A 22,340-nucleotide genomic window follows, 5' to 3' on the forward strand; every position below is an offset into this window, starting at 1 on the left:
GGCCTAGATGAATACTTTGGGATGTCTACTAAAAAAAAATATATACATGTCAATGGATATTCAGAGATTCCTGAAAGATATTAGTGTTCTAATGTAACTAGCGCTAATTTTGAAAAATAATGGTTTGGAAATAGCAAAGTGCTAATTGTATTTATGGCCCTATAACTTACAAAAAAAGCAAAGAACATGTAAACATTGGGTATTTCTAAACTCAGGACAAAATTTAGAAACTATTTAGCACGAGTGTTTTTTGGTAGTTGTAGATGTGTAACAGATTTTGGGGGTCATAGTTAGAAAAAGTGTGTTTTTTTCAATTTTTTCCTCATATTTTATATTTTTTTTTATAGTAAATGATAAGATATGATGAAAATAATGGTATCTTTAGAAAGTCCATTTAATGGCGAGAAAAACGGTATATAATATGTGTGGGTACAGTAAATGAGTAAGAGGAAAATTACAGCTAAACACAAACACCGCAGAAATGTAAAAATAGCCTTGGTCCCAAACGGACAGAAAATGGAAAAGTGCTGTGGTCATTAAGGGGTTAAAGTGATGTTAACAATGCTCCTTTGTTAAACCAAAGTCTTCAAAACAGCAAACTTACTTTTTTTTTTTTTTGCTAAATAAACAATTCTCAGAGTAGCCACTATCTTTATAGTGAGATAAGAAAGCTGACATCACCAAACTTAAGTTCTACTGTCCCATTATTTCTGCAACAAAAGTTCTCTACTGAGCATAGGCCATATTAACTGACTGCAGCTAGAGCAGGTGTATCCGAGAAACCACATCAAAGAAAAAGCTACTCCTTTGGTGTCTTTCTGTAGAGACCACAGCCCTCTTGTAGGGCTGTCACATGAAGTAATGAACAAATTAAGTTAAAAAAAAGAAATACAAGGTAAAATCCTTTTAGAATCCCGAATAAATATTCCAGTGATTTCTATTAAAGGGACTCGGTCATCAAAAATTATTTTGTTATTCAGTTACATACATTGATTGAAATCTTTGTGTGCATGTGTCTTTAGTATTCTATGAGAGCAGTGTTTTGCAACATTGTATAACAAAGCTACAAATGATGTTGCAAAGCACTGCTGCCATAGAGTACTAAAGACATGTGCACCCCGCTGAGCTCTGAGCCTACCTAGTTTTACTCTTCAATAAAAGATACCAAGAGAAAGATTCAAATGTGATAATAGAAGTAAATTGGAAAGTTGTTTAAAATCGTATGCTCTATCGGAATCATGAAAGTTTAATTTTGACTTTACTGTCCCTTTAACTCCTTAACCCAGATGGACGTGTATATATACGTCATGCGGTACTTTGCCTATCGTACCATATAATGTGTATATATACGTTTCAGCTGCAGGAAGCTTCAGCAGTCTCTGCTGTAAAGTTAAAGCTGGAGTTCCTGAGCTCCAGGCATCTGCCTGAATATGGAACCTGAGCACCAGATGCTAGATTAGGTGTGTCACTGTCTGTAACAATCATCTGTTGGTGCTGGCGGGAGATGTGGGAGGGAAAGCGGGAGGCGAGTGGTGCAGCAGCGATATGGAGGAGGGAGTGGGATGGCCCTGCACTACCCAAAAAAATGGAGAGGTAGGGATGGGCAGCTACACTACAGGAAATTTTTTTTGGGGGGCCCTAGCTAAGGATCGCTGGAGGGGGTGAGGTGGGGTGACCACTACACGGAAAAAATGGTTTATGTATAGGTATGCCAGTAGTAAAGTTGGCCACAATTAGTGGGAGGGGAGGGTAAGTGAGTATTTTGGGGGAGTGATCAGGGAGGTGGGAGGGTTAATGAGGATCACTACACTGCAGAAAAAAAAATATAATAAATAAGAATAAAAAAACCTAAACTGCATATTGGCAGACTGCCTGCCATTACCTAAGATGGTGGTGACCAGTGGGGGATGAGGGAAAGAAGAGAGCTGTTTGGGAGGAATCAGGGGTGAGAGGTGTCAGGTGGGAATATTAGTGTGGTGAGCAGCTGGAATTGGCAGCATTCTAATTTCTAAAAACCTATGGAAAAGCCATGCATGCCTGAATCTGAATAAAGGGGATCACAGAGAAGCTTTTACAGTAATTTGTGTCATGATTGCACAAGGAGTATGTAAATAATGTAAGTAAGAAACCCATAGTTAGTTCATTTTTAATATAATCGCATTTGGCGGTGGCATGAAATATACCAAAATGGGCCTAGATCAATACCTTGGGTTGTCTATTTAAAAAAAAAAAAAAAAAAAAATAAATAAAATATATATAGTTTTGACAGGTAAATAATAAAAAAAGGCTCTTTTTCTGTTTAAATGGAGTGATGGCAAAAATGCTAAAAATTCTCCAATATTTTGGGCAAGTTTTTCTCTGAAATTCCTGGAAGTGAAGAGGTTAATTTAGTAAAATGTGCCTGTTTTCTCATTCACTAAATAATCCTGGTGTTATTGCTTTTCCCCCGGTACCTTTACTCCAGAGTACTCCTTGCTTTTTCACCTTTGCCGGGTTCACTTGTGACCGTTCCACACAGCCTGCTAACTGCAAGCATCAATGGGGTTTCCTCCTTGGTGTCATTGATCAGTTGTGGAGTATCGGACAACGCCAATCATTATATCTTGTATCCCAATCTTTGCAATCCCACAATTTATCAATGCATTTTGCCCTTTTGATAGGGCTTTATCCAGGAAGTGTATTGTAGCAGTCTTGTTAACTGTTTTTGAGAAAGGATCAGCATTTAGGATTGGCAATAAGGGTTAACATTTCTCATTCCAGCGCACTCAATTGTTTTTGCATACTAATATGGTCTTTAGTCGCACAGTCAGATGAAAATTAAGCCAATCCTCTTATAATTCAGTTTTTACTACATCCAGTCTTTGTAGGAGAGACTCTTTGGGATTCCTGAGGTTTGGTCAGAAAGGTGCAATTCTAATTTCGCAATTAAAGGGACACAAAACCATATTTTCTCTTGCAAGGTGTATCCAGTCCACGGCTTCATCCTTTACTTGTGGGATATTCTCATTCCCTACAGGAAGTGGCAAAGAGTGCACACAGCAGAGCTGTCCATATAGCTCCCCCCCTAGCTCCGCCCCCCAGTCATTCTCTGTGCCGGCTCTGGCAGCAGGGCCTCTCTACGGGAGGGTAAAGTGAATGTGGTGTTAGATTTGTAGTTTTATATCTTCAATCAAGAGTTTATTTTTAAATAGTGCCGGTTTGTACTATTTACTCTGTAGCAGAAATGTGATGAAGAATTCTGCTGAGAGGAAAATGATTTTAGCATGTTGTAACTAAAATCCACTGCTGTTCCCACACAGGACTGAGGAGTACCAGAAAACTTCAGTTGGGGGGAACAGTTTGCAGGCTTAACTGCAATAAGGTATGTTCAGTCATCTTTTTCTAGACAAGATTTAGTTAATGCTAGAAGACTGACAAGAATCCCCATGAGGGGAAGGTAAGCTATGTTCTGAGACTCAGTATAGAATTGAAGGCTTACTTAACAGGGCTCAATAGACTGGTGGACACTGTTACAGGGCAATTGATTATTTATTGGAGTAAATACTCGTTGTAGACACTTTTTAAGCACTTTTGTGTGTTTATTATGGGGTTATTTTCCACATGGCATATGGCTTAGTCACCTAATTATGATTTTGAAGGCCCCACAACTCCGGAGTGGAGGGGGAGGGGGCCTAATTTTGCGCCTCAGTTGCGCGGTTAGTATTAACAGACAGTTCATGCTGCTTCACATGGAGGGTCCAGAGATTGTTTGAGGACTTCAAAGAAGCTTGTTTTCTCCAAAACTAATCCCTAAGGGCAGGTAGGGCCACGGCAGTAAGCTGTGGCAAGGTGCTGTAGTTTATAAACCGGTTGCTGGCTTTAGGCTGCTCCGGTTTGGGCATTAAGGGGTTGATTGGGCTGTGCAATCATATCAAAGCCTTAGGCTCATACGGTGAAAATTTCAAAGAGATTGGTTCATTTTTCACGGTTTTGTAAAATTGTGTGCACTTTTTATTTCTCAAAGGCACAGTAACGTTTTTTTTTTCAAATTGAAATTTTTATTTGAATAAAGTGTTTTCAAGCCTGCTTGTGTATAATAATAGTCTGTTAAACATGTCTGACACTAAGGAAAGGCCTTGCTCTATGTGTTCAGAAGCCATGGTGGAACCCCCTCTAAAATTGTGTTCCAAGTGCACTAATGTGTCTATACACTTTAAAGATCATATTGTGTCACTTAAAAATGTAGCCCTAGATGATTCTTTGACGGAAGGTAATGAGGATAGTCCGCCTTCCTCTCCCCATGTGTCGCCACCAGTTACGTCCGTGCAAGCGATGCCTAGTACCTCTAGTGCATTGGCCCCTATTACATTACAAGAATTAGCGACAGTCATGGATAATTCCCTTGCGACATTTCTATCCAAACTGCCAGTTTTTCCTACAAAGCGTGATAGCTCTGTTTTAAGAACAGATTATGAGCAGTCAGAAGCTTTGGGAGGTTTATCTGATGTACCCTCACAACACTCTGAAGTGGCGGTGAGGGATTTGATGTCTGAAGGAGAAATTTCTGACTCAGGAAAGGTTTCTCAGCGGGCAGAATCAGATTCATTAGCGTTTAAATTTAAACTGGAACACCTCCGCGTATTGCTTAGGGAGGTATTAGCCACTCTGGATGATTTTCATCCTATGGTGGTCCCAGAGAAATTGTGTAAAATGGACAAGTACCTAGAGGTCCCTGTATACACTGATGGGTTTCCGATCCCTAAAAGGGTTGCGGATATTTTTACTAGGGAGTGGGATAGACCAGGTGTCCCTTTTGTCCCCCCCCCCTATTTTTAAGAAAATGTTCCCCATAACTGACCCCAGACGGGACTCATGGCAGACGGTCCCTAAGGTAGAGGGGGCTGTTTCTACACTTGCTAAGCGCACAACCATACCAATTGAAGACAGTTATGCTTTTAAAGATCCTATGGATAAAAAGTTAGAAGGTTTACTTAAGAAAATTTTTGTTTAACAAGGTTTCCTTCTCCAACCTATTGCCTGCATTATTCCGGTAACTACTGCAGCGGCTTTCTGGTTTGAGGCGCTGGAGGAGTCGCTCCAGATGGAGACCTCATATGACGAAATTATGGATAGAATTAAGGCTCTAAAGCTGGCTAATTCTTTTATCACAGATGCCGCGTTGCAATTAGCTAAGTTAGCGGTAAAAAATTCAGGTTTCGCCATTGTGGCGCGTAGAGCGCTTTGGCTCAAGTCATGGTCGGCCGATGCGTCGTCTAAATCCAAATTATTAAATATCCCTTTCAAAGGAAAGACCCTTTCGGCCAGAATTGAAAGATTATTTCAGAAATCACCGGGGGAAAGGGCCATGCTCTCCCTCAGGACAAGCCCTTTAGGGCTAAAAACAAAGCTAATTTTCGTTCCTTTCGTAACTTCAGGAGCGGTCCCGCTTCAGCCTCTACAGCTGCAAAGCAAGAGGGTAACGCTTCACAGCCCAAGGCAAACTGGAAGCCTTACCAGGGCTGGAACAAGGGTAAACGGGCCAAAAAGCCTGCAGCTGCTACCAAGACAGCATGAAGGGGTAGCCCCCGATCCGGGACCGCTCAGGCTTGGGCAAGAGATGTTTACGATCCCTGGGCAGTAGAGATTGTTACCCAGGGATATCTTCTAGAATTCAAGGACTCCCCTCCAAGGGGAAGGTTTCACATTTCTCGTCTGTCTTCAGACCAGACAAAGAAAGAGGCGTTCTTACGCTGTGTAGAAAATCTACTCACGATGGGAGTGATATGTTCCGTTCCAATTGCAGAACAAGGAACGGGCTTTTTCTCAAAAAAGAGGGAACTTTCAGACCAATCCTGGATCTAAAAATTCTAAACAAATTCCTCAGAGTCCCATCATTCAAGATGGAGACCATTCGAACGATCTTACCAATGATCCAGGAAGGTCAATATATGACTACCGTGGATTTAAAGGATGCGTACCTACATATCCCTATCCACAAAGATCATCACCAGTTTCTCAGGTTCGCTTTTCTGGACAAGCATTACCAGTTCGTGGCTCTTCCCTTCGGTTTGGCCACTGCTCCCAGAATTTTCACAAAGGTGCTAGGTTCCCTTCTGGCGGTGCTAAGACCGCGGGGCATAGCAGTAGCGCCTTATCTAGACGACATCCTAATTCAGGCGTCGTCTTTTCCCAGAGCCAAGGCTCACACGGAGATTGTACTGGCCTTTCTAAGGTCTCACGGGTGGAAGGTGAACATCGAAAAGAGTTCTCTGTCCCCGCTCACAAGGGTTCCCTTCCTGGGAACACTAATAGATTTGGTAGAAATGAAAATATTTCTGACGGAGGTCAGAAAGTTAAAGCTTTTAGCTACTTGCCGAGTACTTCATTCCACTCCTCAGCCATCTATAGCTCAGTGCATGGAGGCAATCGGATTAATGGTAGCGGCAATGGACATAGTCCCTTTTGCTCGAATACATCTCAGACCACTGCAACTGTGCATGCTCAAACAGTGGAATGGGGATTACGCAGACTTGTCTCCTCAGATACAATTGGACCAGAGGACCAGAGACTCTCTTCTCTGGTGGTTGTCTCAGGATCATCTGTCTCAGGGAACATGTTTCCGCAGACCAGAATGGATCATTGTAACGACCGATGCCAGCCTGTTAGGCTGGGGTGCAGTCTGGGACTCCCTGAAAGCTCAGGGCCTATGGTCTCGGGAAGAAACTCTTCTCCCGATAAACATTTTGGAACTGAGACTGAGCCAAACTGAGCCAAATTCATCAGATTTCAGTCGGACAACATCACGACTGTAGCTTACATCAATCATCAGGGGGGAACGAAGAGTTCCTTAGCGATGAAGGAAGTCTCCAAAATAATCAGGTGGGCGGAGGATCACTCCTGCCATCTCTAAGCAATTCACATCCCAGGAGTGGACAACTGGGAAGCAGATTTTCTAAGTCAGACTTTTCACCCGGGGGAGTGGGAACTCCACCCGGAGGTTTTTGCTCAGCTGACTCAGCTATGGGGCACTCCAGAATTGGATCTGATGGCGTCCCGTCAGAACACCAAACTTCCTCTCTATGGATCCAGGTCCAGGGACCCCAAGGCGGTATTGATAGATGCTCTAGCAACGCCTTGGTCCTTCAATCTGGCTTATGTCTTTCCACCGTTTCCTCTTCTCCCTCGTCTGGTCGCCAGAATCAAGCAGGAGAAGGCTTCGGTGATTCTGATAGCGCCTGCGTGGCCACGCAGGACTTGGTATGCAGACCTAGTGGATATGTCATCGGTTCCACCATGGACACTGCCATTGAGGCAGGATCTTCTAATACAGGGTCCATTCAAGCATCCAAATCTAGTTTCTCTGCGTCTGACTGCTTGGAGATTGAACGCTTAATTCTATCAAAGCGTGGTTTCTCTGAGTCAGTTATAGATACTCTGATTCAGGCTAGAAAGCCTGTCACTAGGAAAATCTACCATAAGATATGGCGAAAATATCTTTGTTGGTGTGAATCCAAGGGTTACTCATGGAGTAAGATTAGGATTTCTAGAATATTGTCTTTTCTCCAAGAAGGATTGGAGAAAGGATTGTCAGCTATTTCCTTAAAGGGACAGATATCTGCTTTGTCTATTCTCTTACACAAGCGTCTGGCAGAGGTACCAGACGTTCAAGCGTTTGCTCAGGCTCTAGTCAGAATCAAGCCTGTTTATAAACCTGTGGCTCCGCCATGGAGTCTTAATCTAGTTCTTTCAGTTCTTCAAGGGGTTCCGTTTGAACCTTTACATTCCATAGGTATTGTTATTATCTTGGAAAGTTTTGTTTTTGGTAGCTATATCTTCTGCTCGAAGAGTTTCAGAATTGTCTGCTTTACAGTGTGATTCACCTTACCTGGTGTTTCACGCAGATAAGGTTGTTTTGCGTACCAAACCTGGTTTTCTTCCTAAAGTTGTTTCTAACAAGAATATTAACCAGGAAATAATAGTTCCTTCTCTCTGTCCGAACCCATCTTCAAAGAAGGAACGTCTGCTACACAATCTTGATGTAGTTCGTGCTTTAAAATTCTATTTACAAGCAACTAAGGACTTCAGACAAACATCATCCTTGTTTGTCATTTATTCTGGTAAGAGGAGAGGTCAGAAAGCGACTGCTACCTCTCTTTCCTTCTGGCTGAAAAGCATCATCAGGTTGGCTTACGAGACTGCTGGCCAGCAGCCTCCTGAACGAATTACTGCTCATTCTACCAGAGCTGTGGCTTCCACATGGGCTTTCAAGAATGAGGCTTCTGTTGAACAGATTTGTAAGGCAGCGACTTGGTCTTCACTGCATACTTTTGCCAAATTTTACAAATTCGATACTTTTGCTTCTTCGGAGGCTAATTTTGGGAGAGAGGTTTTGCCAGCAGTGGTGCCTTCCGTTTAAGGTACCTGTCTTGTTCCCTCCCTTCATCCGTGTCCTAAAGCTTTGGTATTGGTATCCCACAAGTAAAGGATGAAGCCGTGGACTGGATACACCTTGCAAGAGAAAACAGAATTTATGCTTACCTGATAAATTACTTTCTCTTGCGGTGTATCCAGTCCACGGCCCGCCCTGGTAATTAAGTCAGGTAAATAATTTTTTTGTTTAAACTACAGTCACCACGGCACCCTATGGTTTCTCCTTTTTCTCCTAACCTTCGGTCGAATGACTGGGGGGCGGAGCTAGGGGGGAGCTATATGGACAGCTCTGCTGTGTGCTCTCTTTGCCACTTCCTATAGGGAATGAGAATATCCCACAAGTAAAGGATGAAGCCGTGGACTGGATACACCGCAAGAGAAAGTAATTTATCAGGTAAGCATAAATTCTGTTTTTTTCAAGCTATGATTCAGACAGAGCATACAATTTTAAAGTGACATTAAACACTAAATAAATGCTATGCTAGTTAGAACGAAGCATTCAAAGATATATTTCTTTCATGTAATTGGCAAGAGTCCATGAGCTAGTGACATATGGGATATACAATCCTACCAGGAGGGGCAAAGTTTCCCAAACCTCAAAATGCCTATAAATACACCCCTCACCACACCCACAATTCAGTTTTACAAACTTTGCCTCCTATGGAGGTGGTGAAGTAAGTTTGTGCTAAGATTTCTACGTTGATATGCGCTTCTCAGCATTGTTGAAGCCTGATTCCTCTCAGAGTACAGCGAATGTCAGAGGGACGTGAAGGGAGTATCACCTTTTGAATACGATGATTTCCCTAACGGGGGTCTTTTTCATGGGTTCTCTGTTATCGGTCGTAGAGATTCATCTCCTACCTCCCTTTTCAGATCGACGATATACTCTCAAATTTACCATTACCTCTACTAAAGAACTGTTTTAGTACTGGTTTGGCTATCTGCTATTTGTGGATGGGTGTCTTTTGGTAAGTATGTTTTTATTACTTAAGACACTCAGCTATGGTTTGGCACTTTATGTATTTATATAAAGTTCTAAATATATGTATTGTACTTATATTTGCCATGAGTCAGGTTCATGTATTTCCTTCTGCAGACTGTCAGTTTCATATTTGGGAATATAAACACTTTAAGAAATTTGTTTCTTACCTGGGGTTTAGTCTTTTTCAATTTTGACTACTTTTGCATTTGCGAGTATTAGGCCCGCGGGTGCGTCAAATGTTAGACTTTATTGGGTCATTTTTGGCGCGGGAAATTACGTTTTTTGATGCAACTTCGTCATTTCCGGCGTCATACGTGACGTCGAGACCTTTCACACAGCGGCGTCTTTAGTGATGCAAGTGTCATTTCCGGTCATTTTTGGTGCCAAAAAAGTTTACGTTACGTTGGCGTCATACTTGGCACCAATTTTTTCATTATTTCAATACCCCATGCATGTTTGCCTCCTGCTTTCTTCTATCAAGAGGCCTATGCTTTTGCATTTTTTCCCATTCCTGAAACTGTCATTTAAGGAAATAGATATTTTTGCTTTATATGTTGTTTTTTCTTTTACATTGAGCAAGATGTCCCAATCCGATCCTGTCTCTGAAGTTTCTGCTGGAACATTGCTGCCTGACGTCGGTTCTACCAAAGCTAAGTGCATTTGTTGCAAAATTGTAGAAATTATTCCACCGAATGTCATTTGTAATAGTTGTCATGATAAACTTTTACATGCAGATAGTGTTTCTATCAGTAATAGTACATTGCCAGTTGCAGTTCCTTCAACTTCTAATGTGCATGATATACCTGTAAATTTCAAAGAATTTGTTTCTGAATCTATTATGAAGGCTTTGTCTGCATTTCCACCTTCTAATAAACGTAAAAGGTCTTTCAAAACTTCTCATTTAGCTGATGAAATTTCAAATGACCAACAACATAATTCATCCTCTTCTGATGAGGATCTATCTGAAACAGAAGATCCTTCCTCAGATATTGACACTGACAAATCTACTTATTTATTTAAAATAGAGTATATGCGTTCTTTATTAAAAGAAGTGTTAATTACTTTGGATATTGAGGTAACCAGTCCTATTGACGTTCAGTCTAATAAACGTTTAAATGCTGTTTTTAAACCTCCTGTGGTTTCCCCAGGTGTTTTTCCCATTCCTGAGGCTATTTCTGATATGATTTCTAGGGAATGGAATAAGCCAGGTACTTCCTTTATTCCTTCTTCAAGGTTTAAGAGATTGTATCCTTTACCAGCAAAATCTATAGAGTTTTGGGAAAAGATCCCCAAAGTTGATGGGGCTATTTCTACTCTTGCTAAACGTACCACTATTCCTATGGAAGATAGCACTTCCTTTAAGGATCCTTTAGATAGGAAGCTTGAATCTTATCTAAGGAAGGCCTATTTATATTCAGGTCATCTTCTCAGACCTGCTATTTCTTTGGGTGATGTTGCGGCCGCATCAACTTTCTGGTTGGAAAATTTAGCGCAACATGAATTGGATTCTGACATATCTAGCATTGTTCGCTTACTGCAACATGTTAATCATTTTATTTGTGATGCCATTTTTGATATTATCAAAATTGATGTTAGATCCATGTCTTTAGCTGTATTAGCTAGAAGGGCTTTGTGGCTTAAATCTTGGAATGCTGATATGACATCTAAATCTAGATTACTATCTCTTTCTTTCCAAGGTAATAATTTATTTGGTTCTCAGTTGGATTCTATTATTTCAACTATCACTGGAGGAAAAGGAGTTTTTTTGCCTCAGGATAAAAAACCTAAGGGTAAATCTAAGGCTTCTAACCGTTTTCGTTCCTTTCGTCAGAATAAGGAACAAAAACTCAATCCTCCTCCCAAGGAATCTGCTTCCAGTTGGAAGCCTTCCTCAAATTGGAATAAATCCAATCCATTTAGGAAACCAAAGTCTGCCCCTAAATCCGCATGAAGGTGCAGCCCTCATTCCAGCTCAGCTGGTAGGGGGCAGATTAAGGTTTTTCAAAGATTTTTGGATAAAATCTGTCCAAAATCATTTGGATTCAGAGCATTGTCTCTCAAGGGTATCGATTAGGATTCAAAGTAAGACCTCCTGTGAGAAGATTTTTTTCTCTCACACATTCCTGTAAATCCAGTAAAAGCTGTGTTTCAGATCTGGAGTCTTCAGGGGTAATCATGCCAGTTCCTCTTCAGGAAAAAGGTTTGGGGTTTTATTCAAACCTATTCATTGTACCAAAGAAAGAAAATTTGTTCAGACCAGTTCTGGATCTAAAATGTTTTAATCGTTATGTAAGAGTACCAACTTTCAAGATGGTGACTATAAGGACTATTCTGCCTTTTGTTCAGCAAGGACATTATATGTCCACAATAGACTTGCAGGATGCATACCTTCATATTCCGATTCATCCAGAACACTTTCAGTTTCTGAGATTCTCTTTTCTAGACAAGCATTACCAATTTGTTGCTCTTCCGTTTGGCCTAGCAACAGCTCCAAGAATCTTTTCAAAGGTTCTGGGTGCCCTACTATCTGTAATCAGAGAACAGGGTATTGCGGCGTTTCCTTATTTGGACGATATCTTGGTACTAGCTCAGTCTTTACATACTGCAGAATCCCACACGAATCAACTAGTGTTGTTTCTCCGGAAACATGGTTGGAGGATCAATTTACCAAAAAGTTTCTTGATTCCTCAGACAAGGGTCACCTTTTTAGGTTTCCAGATAGATTCAGTGTCCATGACTCTGTCTCTAACAGACAAGAGACGTTTAAAATTGGTTGCAGCCTGCCGGCGCCTTCAGTCTCAGTCATTCCCTTCAGTGGCTATGTGCATGGAAGTTTTAGGTCTAATGACTGCAGCATCGGACGCAATCCCCTTTGCTCGTTTTCACATGAGACCTCTACAGCTTTGTATGCTGAATCAATGGTGCAGGGATTATGCAAAGATATCACAATTAATATCCTTGAATCCCAATGTACGACACTCTCTGACATGGTGGATAGATCACCATTGTTTGGTTCAAGGGGCTTCTTTTGTTCGCCCAACCTGGACTGTGATCACAACAGATGCGAGTCTTTCAGGTTGGGGAGCTGTTTGGGGGTCTCTGACAGCACAAGGGGTTTGGAAATCTCAAGAGGCGAGATTACCAATAAATATTTTAGAACTCCGTGCAATTCTCAGGGCTCTTCAGTTCTGGCCTCTACTAAAGAGAGAACCGTTCATTTGTTTTCAGACAGACAATATCACAACTATGGCTTATGTCAATCATCAGGGTGGGACTCACAGTCCCCAAGCTACGAAAGAAGTATCTCGGATACTTGCTTGGGCGGAATCCAGCTCCTGTCTAATCTCTGCGGTACATATCCCAGGTGTAGACATTTGGGAGGCGGATTATCTCAGCCACCAGACTTTACATCCAGGGGAGTGGTCTCTCCATCCAGATGTGTTTTCTCAGATTGTTCAGATATGGGGGCTTCCAGAGATAGATCTCATGGCCTCTCATCTAAACAAGAAACTTCCCAGATACCTGTCCAGGGATGTTCAGGCGGAAGCAGTGGACACTTCCTTGGTGTTATCAACCTGCTTACATCTTCCCGCCTCTAGTTCTTCTTCCAAGAGTGATTTCCAAAATCATCATGGAACAGTCTTTTGTGTTGCTGGTGGCTCCAGCATGGCCACACAGGTTTTGGTATGCGGATCTGGTTCGGATGTCCAGTTTCCCGCCTTGGCCACTTCCATTACGGCCGGACCTACTATCTCAAGGTCCGTTTTTCCATCAGGATCTCAAATCATTAAATTTGAAGGTATGGAAATTGAACGCTTAGTTCTAAGTCATAGAGGTTTCTCTGATTCAGTGATTAATACTATGTTACAAGCTCGTAAATCTGTCTCTAGGAAGATTTATTATAGAGTTTGGAAGGCTTACATTTCATGGTGTTCTTCTCATAAATTCTCCTGGCATTCTTTTAGAATTCCTAGAATTTTGCAGTTTCTTCAGGATGGTCTGGATAAGGGTTTGTCTGCAAGTTCCTTGAAAGGACAAATCTCTGCTCTTTCTGATTTATTTCACAGAAAAATTGCTATACTTCCTGATATACACTGTTTTGTACAGGCTTTAGTTCGTATTAAGCCTGTCATTAAGTCAATTTCTCCTCCTTGGAGTCTTAATTTGGTTCTGAGGGCTTTACAGGCTCCTCCATTTGAACCTATGCATTCTTTGGACATTAAACTACTTTCTTGGAAAGTGTTGTTCCTTTTGGCTATCTCTTCTGCTAGAAGAGTTTCTGAGCTATCTGCTCTTTCTTGTGAGTCTCCTTTTCTGATTTTTCATCAGGATAAGGCAGTTTTGCGGACCTCTTTCCAATTTTTACCTAAGGTTGTGAATTCTAACAACATTAGTAGAGAAATTGTTGTCCCTTCTTTATGTCCTAATCCTAAGAATTCTTTGGAGAGATCCTTACATTCTTTGGATGTGGTAAGAGCTTTGAAATATTATGTGGAAGCTACTAAAAATTTCAGGAAGACTTCTAGTCTATTTGTTTTATTTTCTGGTCCTAGGAAAGGTCAGAAAGCTTCTGCTGTTTCCTTGGCTTCTTGGTTGAAACTTTTGATTCATCAAGCTTATTTGGAGTCGGGTCAAACCCCGCCTCAGAGAATTACAGCTCATTCTACTAGATCAGTCTCTACTTCATGGGCTTTTAAGAATGAAGCTTCAGTCGATCAGATTTGCAAAGCAGCCACTTGGTCCTCTTTGCATACATTTACTAAATTCTACCATTTTGATGTATTTGCTTCTTCGGAAGCAGTTTTTGGTAGAAAAGTTCTTCAGGCAGCTGTTTCAGTTTGATTCTTCTGCTTTTGATTTAAGTTTTTTTCTTTTCAAAGTGAAAATAACTTATTTTTGGGTTGTGGATTATTTTTTCAGCGTAATATGGCTGTTTTTATTTTATTCCCTCCCTCTCTAGTGACTCTTGAGTGGAAGACTCCACATCTTGGGTATTGATATCCCATATGTCACTAGCTCATGGACTCTTGCCAATTACATGAAAGAAAACATAATTTATGTAAGAACTTACCTGATAAATTCATTTCTTTCATATTGGCAAGAGTCCATGAGGCCCACCCTTTTTTTGGTGGTTATGATTTTTTGTGTAAAGCACAATTATTTCCACATTTCCTTTGTTGATGCTTTCTACTCCTTTCTTTATCACCCCACTGCTTGGCTATTTGTTAAACTGAATTGTGGGTGTGGTGAGGGGTGTATTTATAGGCATTTTGAGGTTTGGGAAACTTTGCCCCTCCTGGTAGGATTGTATATCCCATATGTCACTAGCTCATGGACTCTTGCCAATATGAAAGAAATGAATTTATCAGGTAAGTTCTTACATAAATTATGTTTTTTTAAAGTTTCATTAGTTGTTTAAATAGTGACAAAATAAATGTAAAGTTTTAAAAAACAATGGGAGCTGCCATGTAACTTAGGTTACTTTCTCTGCTTTGGTCAATTAGGGACAGTTGTAAATAGGTCACTAGAGTGTGCAGCCAATGGCTGTGTTGAATATAACAGTGTTCTGCACGTCCACTTCTAACAGGAACTGAAATGCTCACAATTTCAGAATGGAATTACAGGAAAAGGGGATAAAATAAATAATGAAAATATATTGTAGAGTTGATTTTTATAAATACGATTTATCATTTTATATTACCATCTCAAAGTGTTTAATGTCCTTTTAAACAGCTTTCCAATTAGGTAAATATGTTTTGATTTGCCAACTTTGGATTTACAACTCTTGGCAATGAGATGATACTCTGGTCTTGTGTTCCTCAGATTTGGCCCATACTATATCGAACCTGTTATTGCTGGCTTAGACCCCAAAACCTTCCAACCGTTTATATGCTCCCTGGATCTCATCGGCTGTCCCATGGTGACTGAAGATTTTGTAGTGAGCGGAACATGTTCTGAGCAGATGTATGGCATGTGCGAGTCCCTGTGGGAGCCAGACATGGTGAGTCATTGTGGGAGAGGTGATACAATGTGTTTAAAGTTACTTAAAGTCATTATTTTTCTTGGCTAATTTTGTTATTTTTAATGAATGTCCCTGTCTGCCTTTAGAGTTTGTGGTAGTTTTCCTTATCAGCTAGTGAACCATTTGTCCTTAGGGATGATTTGTGCACAAACATGCACTTCCAGTTACTGTCTGAAACAATTTAAACCGCTTTATTGGAAGTGTGTATATACAGGTTTTAAATGGTGCTCTTACCAGCTTAATATCTCTTCTCTTTGCTAACCCCTTTAAAATGATTAAGGCTAAAACTGCTGAATTGCAGGCCATGGACAGTACGCCCATAACTAAGTCTTATTGCAGGATACTTAAAGGGAACCTGATAACCAAATGTTGAAGCACTGAAAAGTTATACAGCATAGCTGTAAAAAGCTGATTAGAAAATATCACATGAACATCTTTATGTAAAAAAAAAGGAAGATATTTTACCTCAAAATTGGGACTTTAAGCAGCCAATTAAGATGCTAGTTCCATGACCTGCAAGGGAGCGTGCCTCTGGCATGTGCAGGCACATTCATGTTATTTTCGTCCTCAGTTTAAGGATGTTTACTATGAAATCTCACAAGATTTCAGTGAAATCATGAGATCACAGTAAAGCAAAGCTTGAACTTAGCACTGGTGAAGCTGATTGGCTGGGTTTTTAGAGATCTTCATGTGATTTTCTTATCAGCTTTTTACAGTTATGTGGCATCACTTTTAAATCTTAGCTTATGGGTATTATGTCCCTTAAAGACCATTTATCCCATGGAGCATTTATTAATTTTAGGGTATATTCTTTTTAATGTAAAGGTGGTGAACTTTTTGAATGTGTGTGCCCAAATTTGAAATCTTCTAAAAATATTGTGTCCATAGTATGTGTGGGTTTTTTTTTGTGTTTTTTTAAACATATCTTATATAATAAATGGCTAAGTATGTTTGTCAGATGCAGTCATGCGCAGTAGAGACTGCACGTGACAAACATACCTGACCGTTTGGATCCTGGCACTCAGCACTCAGCAAGGCTGAAGCGGAGTGTCAGGGTCTAGGGAGCGTGGCCGATGGGGGCGTGGCCGGGCATCGCGAGGGACGTGGCTGGGCGCGACGAGGGGCGTGGCCAGGCGGGTGTTGCCGCGATGGGGCGTGGCCAGAGAGGCAAAGGCTTTTAATGAAGACAGAGCCAGAGAGGGAGCAGGAGGGGGAGAAGGGTCAAAGAGGGGGGGAGAGAGCGAGCCAAAGAGGGGGGAGAGAGCGAGCCAAAGAGGGGGGAGAGAGCGAGCCAAAGAGGGGGGAGAGAGCGAGCGCCAAAGGGGGTGGGGGGGAGCGAGCGCCAAAGGGGGGGGGGGAGGAGAGAGAGCCAAAGGGGGGGGGAGGAGAGAGAGCCAAAGGGGGGGGGGGGAGGAGAGAGAGCCAAAGGGGGGGGGGAGGAGAGAGAGCCAAAGGGGGGGGGGGAGGAGAGAGAGCCAAAGGGGGGGGAGAGAGAGAGCCAAAGGGGGGGGGGGAGGAGAGAGAGCCAAGGGGGGGGGGGGAGGAGAGAGAGCCAAGGGGGGGGGGGGGAGGAGAGAGAGCCAAGGGGGGGGGGAGGAGAGAGAGCCAAGGGGGGGGGGGAGGAGAGAGAGCCAAAGGGGGGGGGGAGGAGAGAGAGCCAAAGGGGGGGGAGAGAGCAAAAAGGGGCGAGAGAGAGCAAAAGAGAGGGGGGAGAGAAAGCAAAAGAGAGGGGGGGAAGAGAGAGCAAAAGAGAGGGGGGGGGGGAGAGCGAGGGGTGGGACCGCTGTACTGCAAAAAAATGGCCCGTGTACACAGGCTTTAGTACTAGTATTATTTATATATATATATATATATATATATATATATATATATATATATATATATATATATATATCCAACACAAAAACAAGTTGCGCTAACGAAACAATACTATTATAGACTATGGTATATTTAAAGTGTATAGTTAAAAAGTGTATTCCAATGAATCAAAACAGTTTAAAAATTATTATACACCAATTCGATATAACTGATATTTTAAAAAATATATTATAAAAATATAATAATAATCTTGAGTATATGTAATAATAAAATATTGATGATAATACTTATTATGTAATAGTAAATACTATTTGAGGTTTGTATTAGGGATATATCCCAAACATACACTGACCGCAATTAACTTCTGTGACTGCAGGACTATGGTAGATTTGCTTAATAGATGTGCTTTGAAGATCTTGGCTTCTGGCAAGTTAAAACCTCTCCCGTTATTTTCGGTCGATGGTGCAGCTTCTATATCCACTGAACACTAAGGAGTGTTCGGACTACGAGATACTAAAAACACAAGAACAGAGCGCAACCACGACTCAAGGTAAACAATTTAACAATAAGCATATAATCAGTTGCACTTACAAAAGGGTAATATTAAAAGGGCCTTTAGACAACACACAGTCAGCAGGTTTCAATCTCCGGGTGGGTGCTGTCCCTTCCAGCACTATACACTATGTACACGTAGTCCTGTTAGCAAACGTCTTTAGATCGATCTCTTCTCCTGAAGTTGCAATACTATATGTAGACCCTGTCTACACGTTTCGTCCGGCTTCTGCGGACTTTATCAAGACAGTGGACACAGATTCCTTCCGATAGCGGGTTTCCTCCCTTAAGTACTCTCTCGGCTCCACCTTCATGTTGTGACACGCACCAACCAAATTCCAAATATCGCACACGCCCCCTAGCCATATGTTTCTGGCGTGCGCGTTATTACTTGATTTTAAATGAATTTTGTCTTTTTATATGTTTTAATATTAAAGTTATTGAATAGGTGTAAGATTGTTTTTAGAAAGATGTCGTTAATAGACGTTTGAATACAGCATAATCTAAATATCTGTTGTGGATTACATACCAAGTAATAACAACGTGCACGCCACAAACGCATGGCTAGGGGGCGTGTGTAATATTTGGAATTTGGTTGGTGTGTGTCACAACATGAAGGTGGAGTCGAGAGAGTACTTAAGGGAGGAAACCCGCTATCGGAAGGAATCTGTGTCCAATGTCTTGATAAAGTCTGCAGAAGCCGGACAAAATGCGTAGACGGGGTCTACATATAGTATTGCAACTTCAGGAGAAGAGATCGATCTAAAGACGTTTGCTAACAGGACTACGTGCACATAAACGGAGGTGTATAGTGCTGGAAGGGAGAGTCTAAAGGCACTTTTAATATTACCCTCTTGTAAGTGCAACTGATTATATGCTCATAGTAAAATTGTTAAATCTTTTACCTTGAGTCGTGGTTGCGCTCTTTCTGTTCTTGTGGGGTTTTTTTTAAACTATATTTAATTTAAAAGCATATTAAAGAAACATTTGTTGGTTGATATGGGTTAGTCAGAGTTTAATTTTGGCAACATGTTTTTTTTTTTGTTTTTTTTCTTCTATTGAGTAGGACATGGAGAGATAACTGAAAGGTACAATCCTAGACTCACATTAAAATAGATATTAAAGTATGTTCATAGACACATTGTATGATTCGTATATTTCCTGCTTGAAATATGTAACTTGACACGTTTAAAAAATGTAATAAAAACTATTTAGATATAAAGAAACATTTGTTGCACTTTCTTATAAATCTGTAATATATATTAGCAGTTAAAGGGACACTAAAACGAAATTTGTTCTTTAATGATTCGGATAGAGCATGCAATTTTAAGCAACTTTCTAATTTACTCCTATTATCAATTTTTCTTCATTCTCTTGCTATCTTTATTTGAAAAGCAAGAATGTAAGTTTAGAAGCCGGCCCATTTTTGCTTCACATCCTCGGTTGTTCTTTGCTAATTGGTGGATAAATGCTGTCCAGGGTACTGAACCAAAAATTGTCTGGCTCCTTAGCTTAGATGCCTTCTTTTTCAAATAAAGATAGCAAGAGAACGAAGAAAATTGATAATAGTGGTAAATTAGAAAGTTGCTTAAAATTGCATGCTCTATCTGAATCATAAAAGAAAAAAAAAATGGGTTCAGTGTACCTTTTAAGCTTTATTGCTGATATATAGGATGGATTAATAAGAATAATAATTTTAAGGGACAGTAATTTTTGTTTATTTTTTTGTAAGTGCACAATTTAATGGACCATCAAATACAATATAATTGTATTTATTTTTTTATATAATAATTTTAGTTTTTTGTATGTGCACAATTTAATGGACCATCAAATACAATATAATTGCATAATCCAATATATGCATAATAAAAAGACAGTGCAATAGCACCTATCATGTGACAGCCATCATCAAATAAGACTCGTATACATCTACACTCTTACACATGCTCAGAAGAAGCTGCTGCCTCAGGAGGTGTGCGAATAAAATGATTGTGCACAATATCGTAATGGCAGTATATTGGAAAGTCTTTAAAAAATTCATATTCTATCTATCATAAAAAAAAGGCCCCTGGTTTAATCTTCATAGACCCCCTGTCTAAAAAAAAACCCTGCAGTGCCAGACAAACAAAATATAGTGAAAATGTCATTTTTAAAAGGCGAATCTCTAATTTTGCTTATTTATTGTTCACATATTTGTTCAATGTTTTTTTTGTTGTTGTTAAATTAAGGTTTACTTATTACAATTGCATCCAATGAAACCAAGCAGTACTGTGGTAGCCCAGAGGTGGTGTGCCAGCGAATTTGTTAATTCCACTTTGGAGTCTTGTTCCATAGGTTTGTGGTTACTCTTTTAGTGCTTGATTGTCAGGCTCATTTGTCTACTGTACACTGCTTAGCTCTCTTGATAGTACTAACTCATTTTCCCTTGCCTAAAAGGGACCAGAAGACCTCTTTGAAACAATTTCCCAGGCCATGCTGAATGCAGTGGATAGAGATGCAGTGTCTGGAATGGGAGTAGTTGTACATGTCATGTAAGTAAAACTAGAATTGCAGAACTATACGTTTACTGAGCTCATGTAGGTTAACATAATATAATTACCCATATGTGTTGCTCATGTATGAGGTGGCACAAATTGTGCTTTTCATTGTTCTTATTTTTATTAAAGGGACATTATACACTAGATTTCTTCTGTTAAGTGTGATCAGTCCACGGGTCATCATTACTTCTGGGATATTACTCCTCCCCAACAGGAAGTGCAAGAGGATTCACCCAGCAGAGCTGCATATAGCTCCTCCCCTCTACGTCACTCCCAGTCATTCTCTTGCACCCAACGACTAGATAGGATGTGTGAGAGGACTATGGTGATTATACTTAGTTTTATATCTTCAATCAAAAGTTTGTTATTTTAAAATAGCACCGGAGTGTGTTATCTCTCTGGCAGAGTTTGAAGAAGAATCTACCAGAGTTTTTGCTATGATTTTAGCCGGAGTAGTTAAGATCATATTGCTGTTTCTCGGCCATCTGAGGAGAGGTAAACTTCAGATCAGGGGACAGCGGGCAGATGAATCTGCATAGAGGTATGTAGCAGCTTTTATTTTCTGACAATGGAATTGATGAGAAAATCCTGCCATACCGATATAATGTCATGTATGTATACTTTACACTTCAGTATTCTGGGGAATGGTACTTCACTAGAATTACACTGTAAGAAATACATAAAGCTGTTTAATAACTAGAAATTATGTTTAACGTTTTTGCTGGAATGTAAAATCGTTTTCATTTGCTGAGGTACTGAGTGAATAAATGTTTGGGCACTATTTTTCCACTTGGCAGTTGCTTAATCTTTTTTCTGACAGTTTCTGTTCTCTCTCACTACTGTGTGTGAGGGGGAGGGGCCGTTTTTTGGCGCTTTTGCTACGCATCAGATATTTCAGTCAGCAACTCATTGTATTTCCTGCATGATCCGGTTCATCTCTACAGAGCTCAGGGGTCTTCAAAACTTATTTTGAGGGAGGTAATTTCTCTCAGCAGAGCTGTGAGAATTATAGTTGACTGAGATAAAAAACGTTTATTCTGTAATTTGTTTCCTGCTTTCAGAAGTTGTTATCTTTGCTAATGGGATTAAACCTTTGCTAAAGTTGTGTTGTTTACAAGGATTGAGGCTATAACTGTTTCAATTTATTAATTTTCAACTGTCATAGATCTTCTGTGCTTCTTAAAGGCACAGTACGTTTTAATATTATTCTAATTGAATTGTATTTCCAAGTTGCAAGTTTATTTGCTAGTGTGTTAAACATGTCTGATTCAGAGGATGATACCTGTGTCATTTGTTGCAATGCCAAAGTGGAGCCCAATAGAAATTTATGTACTAACTGTATTGATGCTACTTTAAATAAAAGTCAATCTGTACAAATTGAACAAATTTCACCAAACAACGAGGGGAGAGTTATGCCGACTAACTCGCCTCACGTGTCAGTACCTGCATCTCCCGCTCAGAGGGAGGTGCGTGATATTGTAGCGCCGAGTACATCTGGGCGGCCATTACAAATCACATTACAGGATATGGCTACTGTTATGACTGAGGTTTTGGCTAAATTACCAGAACTAAGAGGTAAGCGTGATCACTCTGGGGTGAGAACAGAGTGCGCTGATAATATTAGGGCCATGTCAGACACTGCGTCACAGGTGGCAGAACATGAGGACGGAGAACTTCATTCTGTGGGTGACGGTTCTGATCCAAACAGACTGGATTCAGATATTTCAAATTTTAAATTTAAACTGGAAAACCTCCGTGTATTACTAGGGGAGGTGTTAGCGGCTCTGAATGATTGTAACACAGTTGCAATACCAGAGAAAATGTGTAGGTTGGATAAATATTTTGCGGTACCGACGAGTACTGAGGTTTTTCCTATACCTAAGAGACTTACTGAAATTGTTACTAAGGAGTGGGATAGACCCGGTGTGCCGTTCTCACCCCCTCCGATATTTAGAAAAATGTTTCCAATAGACGCCACCACAAGGGACTTATGGCAAACGGTCCCTAAGGTGGAGGGAGC

General features: G+C 40.6%; 1 protein-coding gene across 1 annotated transcript in view; it reads left to right on the forward strand.

The window, feature by feature from the left end:
* PSMB3 (proteasome 20S subunit beta 3) overlaps window positions 1-22,340 on the forward strand; it is a 90,628-nt gene that overhangs the window by 46,475 nt on the left and 21,813 nt on the right. The window contains exons 4-5 of the mRNA XM_053697832.1: window positions 15,215-15,392; window positions 20,220-20,314. Coding sequence (XP_053553807.1) covers window positions 15,215-15,392; window positions 20,220-20,314 — 273 coding nt within the window. The remainder of the gene's footprint in view (window positions 1-15,214; window positions 15,393-20,219; window positions 20,315-22,340) is intronic.

This window comes from Bombina bombina, chromosome 1, assembly GCF_027579735.1.
Source record: "Bombina bombina isolate aBomBom1 chromosome 1, aBomBom1.pri, whole genome shotgun sequence".
Lineage (NCBI taxonomy): Eukaryota > Metazoa > Chordata > Amphibia > Anura > Bombinatoridae > Bombina > Bombina bombina.